General features: G+C 34.1%; 2 protein-coding genes across 5 annotated transcripts; both read right to left on the reverse strand.

Moving 5' to 3' along the window:
- Positions 1-1,688: 1,688 nt before the first annotated feature.
- On the reverse strand, positions 1,689-4,443 carry LOC141702714 (ABC transporter G family member 1-like). Its single transcript, XM_074506343.1, has one exon. It carries the CDS (start codon positions 4,186-4,188, stop codon positions 1,948-1,950), a length of 2,241 nt encoding a protein of 746 aa, XP_074362444.1. The 5' UTR covers positions 4,189-4,443; the 3' UTR covers positions 1,689-1,947.
- A 4,179-nt stretch (positions 4,444-8,622) lies between these two features.
- LOC141702711 (protein RDM16) lies at positions 8,623-15,688 on the reverse strand. Of its 4 annotated transcripts, none has more exons than XM_074506337.1 (7): positions 14,949-15,688; positions 13,169-13,450; positions 12,639-13,046; positions 12,347-12,541; positions 12,110-12,270; positions 9,873-10,752; positions 8,623-9,086 (listed from the first exon to the last, which is right to left on the reverse strand). In XM_074506337.1, the coding sequence occupies exons 1-6, from the start codon at positions 15,576-15,578 to the stop codon at positions 9,888-9,890; spliced, it is 2,541 nt and encodes an 846-aa protein (XP_074362438.1). In that variant the 5' UTR covers positions 15,579-15,688; the 3' UTR covers positions 8,623-9,086; positions 9,873-9,887. The 4 variants fall into 4 exon arrangements, with proteins under 4 accessions (XP_074362438.1, XP_074362439.1, XP_074362440.1 ...); XM_074506339.1 differs by lacking the exon at positions 8,623-9,086 and having other exon boundaries at positions 9,751-10,752; positions 13,169-13,295; positions 13,373-13,450; positions 14,949-15,145; XM_074506338.1 differs by lacking the exon at positions 8,623-9,086 and having other exon boundaries at positions 9,646-10,752; positions 14,949-15,687.
- Positions 15,689-17,249: the final 1,561 nt, after the last annotated feature.

The following is a 17,249-nucleotide window of genomic DNA, read 5'->3' on the forward strand; positions in this document are numbered from 1 at the left end:
ATTGTAGATTGTCCCCTTTTATTTTTTTCCCTCTAAATTTCTATTTCAATTATCATGCTAAGATCCCGTGAATATATATTAATATTAGTCACTCAACACTTTTTGTCAATAATTTTTTTTAACTTATTTTACCAGATGTCTGAGAGTTTTAAAACTTGTCAAAGAAAAACGATAGGTATACGAATATGTTTAACCAGCAAAAGAGAAAGAAATATGTATATTAATATGTTACAGTCTAATTTAAGCTAATTTCAAAAAATCTAAAATCTAAGAAATATATAGACCGAGAGCGCAAATAAGAGATCTAATAAGTTAACTAGACAAATTTCCTTTTTTTTTTTTTTATAATTACACACACTCACCCAAACTTTTTGTGTTTGATAAAATTTTGAATCTTTGATGATAATATCACTCCACCAATAAATATTAGATTTACATACTAGACAAAATGAGGCTCTTTATCCTGATAAAGTTTAAACTCTGTACGTCACGAGCTGTGATAATGCTACACACAGATATGTTAGGTTTAGCTAACCAAAATCTTGCAGCACAGTTTGTCCATAGTACACATATATACGTTATCTGTGTCCGCATGAATTAAGACATTGGCGCATATAATGTGACCCATTTTCAGTTTTTTCAACTTATGTTTACTTGCAAGAAACCCTGCATTTTATTAATTTGGCGGATACAGGACATACTACGTTTGTTAGCATGAGACTTATGTGACACCAGAATCGATTACTCTACATTTTTTTAATAAATTTATATATTTTATGAACCTATGCTAACATATTGCAAACCTCATTCGTAGTGCAAGTGCGTTTATGTGTGTATTATATTTGCATATAAGCCAAAATTTAACTACAAAAACAGTTGGATTCACAAAATGAATTTTAAGTTGCAGTTATTAACAAATTATTACTTTTACCCACTTCACTTCACTGTTACCGTTACAGGAACAGAACTATGCCACTGAATTTATCTATTTCAAGTTGCAAATCAAAATACGCAAAACATTAATAAATACTACATCTGTCTCTTTCAATTGTTTACATTTTTTAAAAGGTTTCCGACACGTATTTTAAGGTACATATAAAGTATAGTTCTGTAACTTTTTTTTACAATTTTGTTTTTCTAAATAAAAATTAAAACATTTGACTTTTATTCAGAAAAAAGAAAATTGTAAAAAAAGTTACAGAACTATACTTTACATGCACCTTAAAATGCGTGTCGGACACTCTATAAAAAATATAAACAATCGAAAGGGATGAAGGGAAGTATAATATAAGTAGTAGTAAAATTGGAGTAGTTTGCTTGAGAACCATCACTGTCAAATTATTTACAAGATCTTGTTATTAGATGTGTTACATAACTTGTACCCCCCATAGTTATCCACAAGTTATAACAGCATTGATGATAACTGAGAAGCTACGTTTTGAACTTACTCAACGTTGTACATTTACATTTTATACTCCATGACTATCACGGAGGAGGTCAATGATTCGACCTACTTAAATGTGTGTCCGGGTGTTTACGAGTTTATTAAAGATAAAAATAATATTTTTTGCTGCAAAATTACAAAAAATTCTGCTTTCGTGAAAAAAGCGGATGTGATGTTATAGTTTGAACAATTACCTGAATTCGATTCCAGTTCGACTCAAATTATTTAAAAGAAAAGAGACTGATTCGCATGTGATATGTATAAAGTATTAGAATGATAAAATTACATACTCCGAATAATAGTATTAACAAAGACATTATTTACCTGCACTTGCCAGTATTTGCAACAGTTTTGCACCTACCATTTAAATTCAACTGTATAATTAACTAACAAAACTTACTTTAAAATTTAAATAGATTCCACAAAGTCTCCCGCCAAACATAAACATTTGGTTTCACACAACCAACTTTTCACTTGCCTTTCTCTTATTTTGTTTTAAATAATCAACTCCTTTTGTTTTTACTTCCCAGTAACAAACTGAAGTAAAACAAAATTCTAAACAGAAAGCCCCAAGCCACTGTCACAAACAAGCAATTCCACTTGCTTAAATCCGTAACACCCTGCTGCTTCAATATATCTGCACCTGTTGTTAAGCAAGTTGTTGCGTCTAATGGCACGCCAAGCGTTTTGCTCATGCTCTCCAACAGCTTCACCTTCAATGCATCAGAAAAACTACTCAAGGGTGAATTATCGAATATTTGTACTCCGCGCACAAAACATTTGTTAGGATCTTCAAATTCGTTCTGCAATACTGCCTCAAACGGATACTTAATTAGCGAAATGTAGTGAAACCAGATCCAGTAATCAGGGATTCTATTTCGTGTTATGAAGAATCCGCTGAACAGAAGGAAGTAGGCTAAGATTGCAACCACAATTGTGTAACCAAGCATCACACTAGGCACCACTCCTGATAGAAATGTCACGAAAGAACTCCCTGCCCAAAATGAGGCCAGCATTATTAGAAAATAGTACAGAAAGCCCGATAATCCACCGTCCAGTCCTACTGCCCAAAATGTGAGAGTAGCAAACAAAGCTGCGAGAAAAATTAGTGTAGGGAACACGACCAATGCGTGAGATATAACATAAGAAGATCGTCGATAAGCATTGTAAGCAGTTTCTCGCATAAATATGTAACGCTCTTGTAGAAACACAGGCAGTGCATCTGCACAAGTGTAGAAAGTAGTAGACATCGCAAACGCAAAGAATCCAAGCCTTTCCTGAATGCCTTTAGGCGTGTTATCCAAATTCCAGAAAATTGATGCCAAGATAAAACCAGTAGTCATCACAGTACCAACTCGTATTCCAAACAGCTCAGGCATTCTTCGGGAATTAGTAACCGAACGTCTTGATAAAACCGCGATTTCATTCCAAATTGGATTGGCAAATTTAGGCACCATAGATGCACGACTCATATCGCTACTCACTGCTCCAGAGACTAATTTACCACGAGAAATGCTTGCACTTATCGCTTCTTTCAGAGATAAATTATGTAATGGACTTGGACTGTTGAGATAAGAGGTCGTGTTTCGACGACTACTTTTCATATGCTGCCATGTCTTGTTGAACTCCACTAGGCTTTTAGTACCTCCTGGAGTGGCCTCAAGTTCACGGATCCGGTCCAATGCAAACTCCGTCCTGTTCTCATTGTCAGGCATCGGAACACCAAAATCCGAGAAATATAAAGGCAAATTAGCAGGAGATCCACTGTAAACAGTCTGTCCCCGAGACAAAAACAGCAACCGATCCAATAACCCGAGAATACGATAACTAGGCTGGTGTACCGACATTATCACAATACTTCCACTTTTCGCAATCCTCTGCAAGACCTTCACCACCATATAAGCACTGGTTGAATCTAATCCAGAAGTCGGTTCATCGAGAAAAAGCAAGATCGGATCATGAATAATATCTGTTCCTATCGAGACACGACGACGCTCTCCTCCAGAAACTCCGCGATGACCTTCGTCTCCAATAACTGTATTCGCAGCATTTCGAAGACCTAATTGATCAATTAAAGTCTGCACTCTGAGCTGTTTTTTAGACTTCGATAGAGCTCTCGGGAGACGAAACTCAGCTGCATACATCAAAGTTTCCTCAACTGTAAGCATTGGAAACAACAAATCATCTTGCATTACATAAGCTGATATAACTTTGAGCATTCTCGATTCGAACTGCTCTCCATTAAGTGAAACAGTTCCTTTCAGGCTTCCTTTCGCAATCCTATTCGCCAACGCATCAATCAGAGTTGATTTTCCAGATCCTGAGGCTCCAAGCACAGCTAAAATTTCTCCGTCTCGCGCCTCGCCTGATATGTTATCGAGAAGTGTTTTAGTTCTGGAAAACATATTTTCGTTGGCAAAAGGTTCGGCTGTATTAGCCGAACCTTTAGTTTTACCGCCTCCGCATAGATTCGAAATTGTCAACTTACGTCGAATTTTAACACTATAAGTAAGATTACTAAAAGATAAAACAAACGGCACTGGACGAGGCTCCGTGATCATCGGGCCGCTCATATCGACAGCCTGATGAACAGGAGTGTCGTCACCAGTGACTTCTTTTCGAACATCGCCAACACATTTTAGTAACTGCCCTAGCGTTGGCGAAGAAGGTGCAATATTCAAACCGGAATGCTCAATATCTTGCTGCTCTCCCGGTGAAGAATTTTCATCTACCACACGAGACATAACTTTTTTTTCCTCTGCCGACACGGATAAATTTAGTTTCTGATTCTGGCAAATATAATCCGCGGGAATGGACAAAAGTTACCCAAAACGACGACGTAATAGTATCGAGAAGTTGAGGGTGAGTAAATAGGGTGGTTTAGAAGTAGGTAAGGAGGAAATGAGAATGAAGAAGCTGAATTAAAGTCCCATAATGCAGGTAGAGATGAATATATAGAGAGGAATGAGTTAATATATAGACATGTAGAAGTTATGTAGAGGATGTAATGAATATTTATATGAAAAATGTTTGAAAATGAAAAGAGGTGTGAATAGTGTGTGTATGTGGAAAGTTAATAGAATGGGAGGTTATATGTAAAGTTGGGTGTGTATCTGTTGTCACTCCATATGCATGGAATGTGGTAGGGGGGACAATATGTGTGTGGTAACCTACATTTTGTGTTAAATTAATAAATGTGCACGTTAGTTCTTTCTTGTTCTGGTGTTTGAAAGAGAGGGAAGAAGCTACTAGTTGCCAGATCCTCGTGGAGCTTGGTTTCGGTTTTTGACCCTAATCGAAATTTATGCTGAGTTTTATTAGGCATGGAACGCTACCTCATATTTCGTACTGATTGAGTTCATCTTTATTAATCATATTTCGAGGTGCCGTTTCGAAAATGTAATATGTTCTCAAAAATCATGTGAACCAAAACACGTCATGCTGAGATTGCCGTGCTAATTTAAGTGATAATTATTTTATTTTTGTTAACTAGTATATCTTCTAAAAGATGAGAAAAAATCAAATTCAAAATATAAAAATAATAAATCTTAGATATTTGTTGCGGATAAACAAATATACAGACAGATTGAAGCACATTTTGATGGGATCCTGGCTGCTGCTGGCTGTAGTTGTAGACAAAATTAATTTGATGTCAACAAAAATTAATGTTTGTATTATCGTATCTACTTTAAGTGGGCAGTCTACGTAAAATAATTGCCTAGTCTTAGTTTTGAAATATTGGAATTAATATCTACTATGAAACGGGAATGAAATTGTAATGTGGAAATGTGTATACATGAATCTACTTGTATGTCAATTTGCCCATATGAACAGTCGTGATTGTGAGCCGATTTATAAGTCAAATGAAAATTAATTGTGATATGAGTGGTATTTAGGTTACAGTTGAGCTCAGAATTGACCTTTCCTCTCCCCCTTATCATGGATGAGTTATACTATATTCATCTACAAATGTGGCTTCCTTTTAGCCTTGTTTCTATTACAATCACATTTAATGATTTTACATTTCATGGCGTCAGATTAGAAATTTGGAAATTAGTTTTACTCGATTATGTTTTTCTAATTTAAGTACTAGCAAACTTTTCGAGTGTTTATTTTCGGTGTTCGAGTTGAATACACATTTCAGAATTTCGACTGAGATAACAAGCAAACTTTGATAAATCGGATGATTTCAAAGATTTAGCTAGACCTGACAATTTTTCACACGACAGGAATACGATACGAAAATTTAGTATTTGTGAAATAAATATATTTTTAATTAAATATTAATATTTTTATAAATATTAATATCTAAATTAAATAAATGTATATATAAATATGTGTAAATATAATGAATACTTTGAAAATAATGCATAGCTTTATATTGTTGTAATTATAAATGATTTAAATGTATATATTTCATATATTTTTGTATATATTTTACCTAAAAATTCAATATTTACATTTATTTAATTAATTAATTTTATTAATATTAATATTCATTTTTTTATGAAATACAACACGCGAAAGTACACGAACCCTAAATGAGTCGATTTTGTATTTAACCTTTGAGTACACGACACGAAAGTACACGAAACGAACGAATTGTCAGATATAGATTTAGCGAACCAGTTAAAAATATTTGACTGATTTATGAGCGATTCATCGGCAATATTTGAAAAATTGACCGATTTTTATAACAAAAATTTGAAGAGATTCATTATTATTGTTCGATTTCCGAGTACTCTCCGAATAGTAATCATGAGTCAAATAAAATCACGTAAATTTCAGTCGCGAAACTCATACCAGATTCTAGAAAAAGGAAGTACGAAAGATTTGCAGATAGATATAATGAAGAATAATAAGTAAGCCTCAACAACCTAAACAGAACTACCCTTAATACCTGAACTGCTGAACAGAAAACAGGACAGGTATAGATTTTGGTGCCGGTGGCCACCCAGGCCCGACCCCAGGTCCTGCACCTAAGTTAAAAATACTAGTATGAATCGTTAAATTTAGTAGTAGTAGTAGTAGTAGTTAATTTGTAGGTAAATAAAGGGCAACAACTTTATTTTTTCACATGCAAAAGGTTAAATAATGTGATTTCTTCACCACCAGCTTCTTCATATTTTGACTTTATCCCTTCCCTATATTAACAGAGCATAGCTAAGATCTGTATGATTCACCAAAAAATTGATCAGATTTTCATATTGTGACCATTCAGTGACCATGTTGCTTATTTATTGCTCTTTAATTTAGGACCCGAAATGAAAGCACTATTTTTTAAAATATCAACTCCTCCATTCTTAGGTTTATGTTTTATTGGGAATATAATGCAAACATTTTTTAGTTAAATTATTAGTTAATTTCTCCTCAAGTATTTAGAGTAAAATTAAGGATAATAAGAACTTGACTAGTTGAAGCTTTTTACTATAAATACTAATATAGACACTTGATTTAATTAAAGCTAAACAGTTGAGTTAACTATCAATTCTTGATATGTGAAATTAAAGATTAACTAGACTAGTTGAAGCTTCAATTTATAGACACTTGATTAGTTAGAATTAAAGGCAAACAGTTGAGTTAATTAGAGATCAAGTTCCAATTATTTGAAGTGTGCGGTGATTAGTAGAATGGTTTGTTACATCTTACATCTTCTGGTTTGTCGTCTATTTAATACTACTATTACAGTAGTATATTGACATAGTATTGTAGATTCAGTCCTAGAAAAAAAGGGGGATTGAAACTTTATGGTAAGAGGAGGTTGGGGAGTAAATTGAAAATTTATGAAGATTGGGCCACCAAACTTCTAACCAGTCATATATACCAAATACGTCCTTAACAATATATCCCAAAATTATTACTCCCTCCGTCCCTAAAAACGTTTGCTCTTTGTGTTTGACACATTTGTCAATGCAAATTTTTGATTGTTAATATCTTTAAATTCGTATTAATATTAAATATAAAAATTTCACTGTATAATAAATACGAATCCAATGAGATCACTCATCACTATATTTAATATTATAGATTATACGTAAATTAGTAGTCAATCGCTTACCGTAAACAGTACCGAAAGTCAAAAGAGCAAACGTATATTGGGACGGAGGGAGTACCATTATTCTGTCCAATCGAGTATGCTACAGGTACAAACTATTAGTCCCCATTCCCTTTCAATTGTCTTTTGTCTCTTCTTAAAAGTTATCATTTTTATATACTTGTCAATTTTTATTTTTGAAATGACTATATAACCAACAAAAAACACACCCTAATCTCTGATATAAAAATCGCTCAAAAATATTTGTCCGATTTGACCGATTTTTGATAAATTGCCGATAAATCATCCGAATTTTTAAAAATTGTCCGATAAATCATAAATCAATATCTTAACCAAATAATCCGATTTCTGAAATCTATAACACTGATCCTAATAAGATGGAATATGGATGGACAAACAAATCAATAACACAAACTTTTTTTTACCATACCTAAACACGTAAAAGTATATTTTTTTTCCATTTCCAACATTTACCGAGTCATGAACCAACACTTTTTACCTACGAGTGGGTGATTCGAAACCAATCATAGACTTGTAACATAACAAAGTATCACAACTCTCTCCCAACATATTTTTGATCCACCGGGAAATCAATCCTATTACCTCTTAATTGCAACAAAAGGATATAAAAACAATTGGGACAAAGATCACTATTCTTATCTGTAAATGTACTTGAAAGTAATTTTAGAAAGGATACTAATAAGCATAATCAAAACATTATGCAAGTGAACATACGTAACGAGTTGAGACGGTTCTTTCATTCCTGATAGTGTATGGACCCCCAAACGTCTATATATAAGCCGCAAAATTTACATTCAAATGCTTACATTTATGAATGCAATTAAAATCCAGTATTGTCATTGTATTGTACCCCTTGCCCTTCTCGCCAAGTCTTTCTATTATCTGGTAATTGGTATACTACCCATACCCACCCAGGCAACCAGCCTTTCTAATCCCTACTTGCTACTTCAAGATAAATGCAAAATTAAAAAGCCATGCTACTACACAAAAACTTATTTCAGACACATCTATGGTTTTCAAGTTGCACAACTAATTAGCCATCAATTTCTCTCTCTAAAATTACAAAACTGAGCTACCGCTCATATATTACAACAAACTATAATATTTTGAATTATTTACTTATAAGGATTTTTTAAAATGTATTGATAACAGTTTCAGAAACAAGAAACGTGTTACAGATCATAATATATCTTATGATCCAGCTCAAAAGGGACGAGAGAACTTAAGAACAGTGTCTCGCTCCCCAGAACTCTAGACACTACAAATCACAACATTGACCCAAGGCATCCATATATAGCGCTAATAAACTGAAGACAGACGAAGCTACAGGCCAGTTAAACATGTTAACAAAACTGAGATCTATAAAAGCATTCTTCCAGAAATTAAAGCTACCGTTAAAAATCGTTCCAGACCCTATGATTGATTTGAGCTCTTGACTGATTTGCGCTTGTACAAGCATCACCATGAAAATGAGCATTTCGTTCCTTCCAAATGTAGTATATTGCCACTGGAATATAAGGCATCTCCCTATTGTGCAGGACACCGACAATTGGCAAAACTTGGCACCTAAGAATTAATATCATTCAAGAAATTGGCAGAGATTGAAATAATTGCTGGAAAAATAGAGAACCTAAGAAGGAACGATCTAGGCTTTCCTTTACACAAAACACATGAAGTTCTGAAATTTAAATTGAAAAATTGAACACGAAAAAAAACATCAACATCTAATTGAAAACAATGTTCTAGAATTTTTAAATAACTGGATCAAAACTAAAATGCTACTCGTTAAAGTATCGGTAGCGGGTAGTCAAATATCAGTAATACTCCTTCATGCAAGACAAAAAAAATAATATAGACATAATAGATTAATTATATATACAAGAAAAGACTAGAGTCCCCAAAAATTCCCTCGAATGCTAACTTGTCACGTATAATTTATAGGGGACCTGATGTTTATAAATATGCGCCTACATAGTCATTTGGGAGAAGGTTTGGAGTTCCTAGCACTACTCATATATATAATCATATATATAGGAGGATCCGTCAATATGTCCATACTGTCACATAATTGGGTTAATTTTAGGACTTTCAAAACATTGCATATATCATTCTCCAAACAGAGAAGGAATGGAATGTTCAGACTGTTTTTATAGCAAACACGGCTTAATAAGAGAAATTCATGGACCAAACTGGAAATTACAAGCTAAAAGTGCTAATAACAAGTATTCCATCGAGTAGGAAAACAAGAAATCAATCATCTTATCATGTTTAAAGCTCTAAATCAATACTTGCATTTGTAAAAGAGATACAACTCAGCAACTGCAAAAACTTGGTTTATCAGAGGTAACTAACTTTGCAGCAGAACAATCACTCCTCTGTGAAGCTGACTGCAAGATCCCAATAGTGAGGGACTCCAGCATCAGAAAGTATCTTCCGAGCAGCTGCTTCAGACCTGCACTTGTGGACCAAAAACCTATTAAAACTTGGTTTAGCAACACTTCCCTCCCACACTTTGACACATTTGTTCACAACAGCTTCATCCTCATCTTCATCTACATCTTTCACAGCTGCAGTCCAGTCTATACGCTTAAGCATAAGATTCTTATATCGTTTGATGGACTTGCTTCCACCTTCAACTACCACAACAGTAATGCCATCTGATATCACAGCACATCCTGTCAACCGGTTTTCCTGGGCATTCACATCAACCTTAAAGCAGGTTTGGGGGTGTGAAAGATCATTTATTCTATAGACAGACACCAGAGTCTCTAGTGTATTAGGGTCATCGAAAAGTTTCCTTTTCTTCTTTCCACTGCGTTCATCAGGGGTGAGCTTACGCGCCATATTCCTGTCAACATGAGCTTGTTCACGCTCAGCAGCAGCACTTCTTATTTCCATTTCAAGCCGAGTAGGATCTTGGGTTGCTTCTGAACCAAGCACTTTCATCAGATTGCTCATTTTAACTTTTGGTTTTGGAGGTTCAATTAAGCCCTGCCTGATCATCTCTTGCTTATCTTTTTCCCTAGCAAGCCGTCTCTGCGTACGGAGCTTCTTCTGTTCTTTCTTTGTTAGTTTTAAGGGTTGAGGAGGTGGGCGAGCAGCTTCAGCAGGTGGCTCAATGGGCCGTGGATGTTCCACATAAATGGTGATTTTCTCTATCCTCAACTTATTTTCCGCTATTTTACCATCACATATATCATCGTAGTTACCAGCTAGCAAAAGAGGTGCATCCCTGAGAATAATGAGTAATCACATAAGTTTAATGCTAAATTTGGATAATAAAGGGTAAATCATACCATAACTAAAACAAAGAACAAACTGTGATAAGTGGCACCATCACCTCTTAAGCTTAACACATGTCATTCTCTACTTTAAATGAGTACACACGTCACACTCTATTTTCTTTTAAAGTTATTAATTATCTTACACTCAATATTCTTTCTTCTTCTTTCCACTAATTATCTATCCTCCTCATTTCTCTCCTTCCAGCAACTATCTGTTCATTTCTCAATTTCTTGTCTTTCATCAAATATTATTTGTTAAAATACTTATCAATTTATATTGTGTTTTTTTAATCAAAAAAAAATTATTATATTTTTAAAATGTGTTAATACTGTTTCTTTCACATATTGCGATTGTATTTTTACTTAGAAATCTTATTTTACTTATTTGAGCAAAATAATGAATATGTCAATAAGAATGTATACATTACATATATTAAATTGAAACAATAGTACTTAAATAAATAAATAATTGTGATTAATAATTTTAAAATAAAGATATTATGATTACATATATTTTTTATATTTTATATGTACATGACATACATTCTTAATAACTATATTAAAAATAATTTCATTAAATTTAGACACTAATTTTAAACAAAATAAATATAATATAACCCAACATCTTTCCGGGAAAAAATCTTGTAATTATAGAAGCCCCAACAAAATTCACATTGTTGTTATAATACACAAAGAAAAATGCTAGGGACCCCAAATTTTGACCCCAAACTTTTCCCCCAATTGATGACGTGTCAATGTATAGATATTAAAATTTTTTTGGGACCATGTGTGTAAATATGTACCCCAAATTCAAAAATCAACATGTATCATGCCACGTCATTTGGGGAAAATATTGGGGAACCTAGCACAGCTCATAAACATATATAAAAATAGACACCAACACTTTTTATGAGTGTAAATTTAAAATGGACTCAAAAAGAATCTTACACTTTTTTTTATACAATTGATTTTTCAATCCTCTTTGTTATGTGAATTTAGCATTTTTACCAATATAAACAATTTAATATCATCTATACCCTAAACAATGCATGTAATGTGGAATGCTAAGCAAAAAAAATGCAAAGGCTAGAAATGGATGAACTTTACATAATAATCAAGTAATCAATAAAGCTACATAACCACAATTTCAAAAAGCGTAGATAAACTTCACTACTTTCTAGTGAAATCCGTAAAAAGATGCCATTGTGATTTATAGAACCCGGTAGCAATTTAGAGCTAATCAGATTATCCTATGTATAAATGGAGCAAGCAGAATAATACTGTAAATAGAAAATAATATCTTACCACCACTCGACATCAGGAATTGGCTCCTTTGGTTTCTCTTTCACAACCACTCTCTCTGACACCTCAATCAGGTTGGGATTTATATCCGGCTCTGCTTTCGCCTTTGCAAGCTGTGCTTGCTTGGCCTTCAACTCTTTCGCTTGTGCTTCTCCAAATTGGCTCTGAAAAAGCAATTAGAGGAGTATAAATACAAATGTTCAGGTGACCACAGAAAATATGGCACTAAAACAAAGATACCTTCAACTTTGTAATCTCTGCATCTCTTGACCATTTACCCTCCTCTACAAATTGAAAATTCATTCTCTTAGGCCTCAGAAGCTTATTCTTATCAATACCCATGTCCGGATCAAAATGAGGATTTTTCTCTGGATCCACTTCCAATTCAGGCTTTAAAATTTGAAATGAATCTTTTTTCTGCTTGTTAATGTTAACCTGGACAGTCAAACAACATCAAAAAACCAGTAAGGTATATTGAGATAACTTCAAACAAAGATATTAATCTTAAAACTTAAGCAAATCAACAACAAACCTTCAAGGTGCTGAGGTTATTTAACTTTGGAACATTCACCACATTTCCATGTTCATCTATCTCCCTGCCCAAAGCATCCAAGCGTAGAACAGGAGCCTTTGCCGGCTTTGGCTGTACAATAACTTCCGGTGGCAACTGTCCAGGAAACATGTTTATTAGAGGAGCGTACTGAGGGTCCTGTCGGAATCCCATTTTAGCAGCAAGCTCCTGTGCACGTTTTACCGCTTCAACCTTTGGTGCTGTAAGGCCCTCTAGATGAGGCACACCACTCACAAGTGGTTTCACCGAAGCAGAAGCAGGAAGAGTAGAACTTATTGTTACTCCAGCAGATGGAGCAGGAGTAGGAAGTATTCCTGATGTGGAGACTGTTGCTTTAGATCCCTCCTTCGACCCAACACTCCTGTTTAACTGCAAGATCAACAAGAAATATTAGGTGTACAAGATCAACAAGAAATATTAGGGGATTATTAACAGGTAACTTCTGAAGAAGAAAACAAGAGCCCGATAAGTGTGATATTAGATATACTTACTAATGGCATTTTCTTCAATTTCTCTGAGATTTCCTTCTGCTTCTGCAAAGTTATCCTCGCTTTTGTCAAAGCATCAAGAGATTGGAGGCCTCCACTTTTCCCAGTGGCTGAAGTTGTCCCATCTGTACTAGATTTCCCAGGAACCTCATAAGATCTGTTCACAATAACTCCCTTATTTTCATTTGTGGTATAAATTGAAGATACCTTAGGATTGTGGCCAGAAGCAAAAGAGGCCTCAGGCAGAGTTCCTGATACCATGTTGAGTGGTTCCGAACCAGCACCCTGTAAGAATTAGAAATAAATTGATTAAAACCGTATATTGACTAAAAAAATATGCTCGAGGATATAACTCTCAAGATGACAAAAATGTTAAGACAGCTATGTCACAAGTTGGAAGCTCATTAAAAATCATTTCCAAATACTATCAATGACCAGTCAACAATTTATTTGCAAAAATGTGGCTTACTGATTTCTGTAGAACATGGAGGGGTACTAGGTATACTTGGTACAACAGTTGGCTTTCCCATTCATGAAAATAACATGCTAATGTTTCCTCATATACACATATAGATACTTCATCCTTTCCAAGTTGCTATAACTTGTACTATAATATAGTAGAAGCATATTTAAATTTAAAATTACATAGTTCAACCATTTGAAATGAAATATATTTTGTTGTCAGACTACATGGATTTTTTAATAATAAATATATCTTTATGTGAGATACTACAATGTTGATCACAAGAATGCTATATTTAGTTTATGCAGAGAACATATATATATATATGTGTGTGTGTGTGTGTGTGGGTGCTCGAAATATGTTATGAACCGGGAACGCCATATCGCCATAGGACACCTTTGGGCCATGGAGTTTTTGAGAGTCTTACAAAGACCGTGGCTTTATGGCATTGGCTCAATAACAAATATGCTGAGAGCTAAGCCGCGAGTAGCACGCTCTGATTCCAATAGTTTAAGAGCAAGTATGTATTCATAGCATAATTCCAGATGTGAAGAAATACTTGTCTTATAGGGCTTATATGTACTAAAAGTGGTATACAACCTGAACAAGAAGGAATCATCTAAGTGATGAGATCAAATAGCATGTAATAATAGCTGAATATGCAGGACAGTGATATTGCATTATAGATAATAAAAAGAACGACAAAAAGCCAAATATATCAATAAGTAACAATAAATCATTAAAATTAGGACCTCACAGTTTGCTCAAATACAAATCACTCAAGTCAGTCTCCAGAACAAAATATGCTTTTAAATTATAATTATTACAGTTTCTCATAACATGCATATACTCTCAAGCTAAAATTATTTAAAACAGGACATACCTACACACGATAAGAGAAAAACAAGACAAATTACAAAAATCATTAACAGTGATCAAGTTTTGTTAGTAAGAAAAAATCCAAATAGAACTTTTAAATAGCCAGACACCGAGATATAATTATAAACTAATTAAAAGTCCCAACCTCCAACAATTTCATAGCACTCTAACCTACTCATCCTCCAAAGGAGTAACAACAATCACAATATGCTAATCAAACACAATTCATCACATAAGACTTTAGAAGCAACAATTACACTAAATTGATCCATCAAATAGATATTTTCAGCTTATAGTCACATTTATAAGTTATAACTTATAACCATCATTAAATAATCAAAACAATGTAATTTAACCACCATTAACTATCACACAATACTTCACAAACAAGACAATCCAGTACATAAATATATTCATCAGAAAGCAGCAAGGAAAACTCACATTGGCAACAGAACCACCCGGACCAGTCCGAATCCCATTAACCTCCTCATTCTTCACTTCTCTCTTAACCGAAACCTCATCAAAACCACCTCGCTTACTTTCACCGTCCACATCCACATCCTCCTCCTTAACCTTATCCCCAAACCTCCTCCTCTCCTTCCTCACCTCTCTCTTCTCTCTCTCCTCTCCATCCTCAAACCTCTTCCTCTCTCTCCTCTCATCTCTCTCCTCTCCATCCTCAAATCTCTTCCTCTCTCTCCTCTCATCTCTCTCATTTCTCTCCTCTCTCTCCTCTCCATTAACATCCTCAAACCTCTTCCTCTCTCTCTTCTCCTCCGAAACCCTAACTCTCTTCTCATCGAACCTCTCCTCTTCGCTACCTCCTCTCTCCTTTCGCTTACTCAAATTCACATCAAAAACTCTCTCTCTACTCCTCTCTCGCTCATCTCGCGACTCGTAAGATCTCTCTCGACGCTCGCGATCGCTCTCTCGGTCGTTTCTCGATCTGTGCTTGTCGTCGTCATCTCGAGATTTGTGCTTGGAGCTGTGGTGCTTGTGATGGTGATCTCTATCGCGATCGGAATCTTTGTGTCGCCGACTCGATTTCTCTTTTTCCGATTGCTTATCCATTAACCCTAGGTTTTTCAACACACACTTCGCCTCCAAAATGATGCTAGGGTAATTTATAGGGCGTGTTTGCTGTGTGTATCTACTTTGAGGATTTCGAGTTATGTAGGATTTACCCCCGGTGGACTCGAGCCACAAAATTTATAAAAATTTAAAGTGTTAAATCGAAATGTTTTTGAGAAATTTAATTCATTAGATATATCAGTATTATGATGCAAAAATATAAGCAATCTTAAATTGAAATTACTACCTATGAGCTATGATTGACTTAAGCATACTAAAATTACTAATTTATCCATAATTGCTATTTGCGGGATTTTAATCGCATATAAATTGGTTGTTATAAATAGTGAACATTTTATTTAATTTCAAATATAGTTAACACTAGTTTATAATCCGTGCAATGCACGAATTATTTTTAGTATTATATAATTTTGGTTAACATTTATTTTTAATTAAAAAATTTAAGATAAGAAATTTGTTCATTCTTATTATTTTATTTTAATCCAATCCATATAAAAGTATATTTATTTTGTTTTAATTATTTTTTGATTTTAATTTTATTTTATCTTGAATTAGTTGTATAAATAGCTTTTAGTCGAGATGAATAGTTTTTTCCATAGGTAACCCGCAGCCGCCACCTTGGTGTACACTGGGTAAACCCCGCGGGTTCACGCAATAGCCTGCAAACCACAAAACACGTGAACCAAGATAAACCGCATTAAAGCGACAGACTCTGACTCATGAGGCATAATCATAAATTCTCCTCCCGTGAGATTCGAACCTGTGAGTTTATATTATTTTATTTTAGTACGGCGCTATTAACTAACATATTATTTCTAGTTATGTTTAAATAAAATAGTATGAATATTACATACTTTGAAAAAACCCGTAATTATATAAGTCGTTATATCAATGAAATCCAAATAATTATATTTAATTTATTTTTAGTTTTATTTTAGCCCGCATTTAATATTATTTGATTTAGCCTGTACGGGTATTAAATTTTATTTTATTTTATTTTAACTCGATATCATTATATTTATCAATAAATTATCTTTCAATTTAAGTTTTTTAAGCCTAGGTTAATAATATTTTTTTTAACCGCGTCTGTAATATTTATTAAATTATTTTAGCTCGATGCGACAAATCCAACCCGTGTGAAAGCCCAAAATAAACCTTTTAATTAAATTATGCTCAAACTAATACTGTGTTGTGTATACACCATAAGTGTATACTGTGTTGTGCAAGACATGCATGTACATAATAAGACTAAGTCATCTTGACAACCCTAAGAATAAGTTTATTGTACAAGACATGCATGTACTATAACAATACTAAGTCAATTTGACAACCCTAAGTAAGTTGTATAATAATCTAAGTTTGCATTTTGTATTGTATCACTTAAGTGTGTACAAGTGTAATTAGATTAGACTGGAGTATTATTTTGTAAACAGTTCAAGCCTTAAGAATAAACTCTGGAAGAAGATCATGAAGATCATGCCTCAGAGAAAGTGTGAAGAAACTTGAAGTTGAATAAATCTGTTTAGGGAAAAACATTTTAAGTCAAGAAATCTACAAGTCACAGATTTTGTGTTATAGAGAAGTCATTCGAGAACTCCAAAATGACTTATCGAGAAGTCAAAGAAAAGCTACTAGAAAACTCAGAGATAT

Source organism: Apium graveolens, unplaced genomic scaffold (assembly GCF_009905375.1).
Source record: "Apium graveolens cultivar Ventura unplaced genomic scaffold, ASM990537v1 ctg5576, whole genome shotgun sequence".
Lineage (NCBI taxonomy): Eukaryota > Viridiplantae > Streptophyta > Magnoliopsida > Apiales > Apiaceae > Apium > Apium graveolens.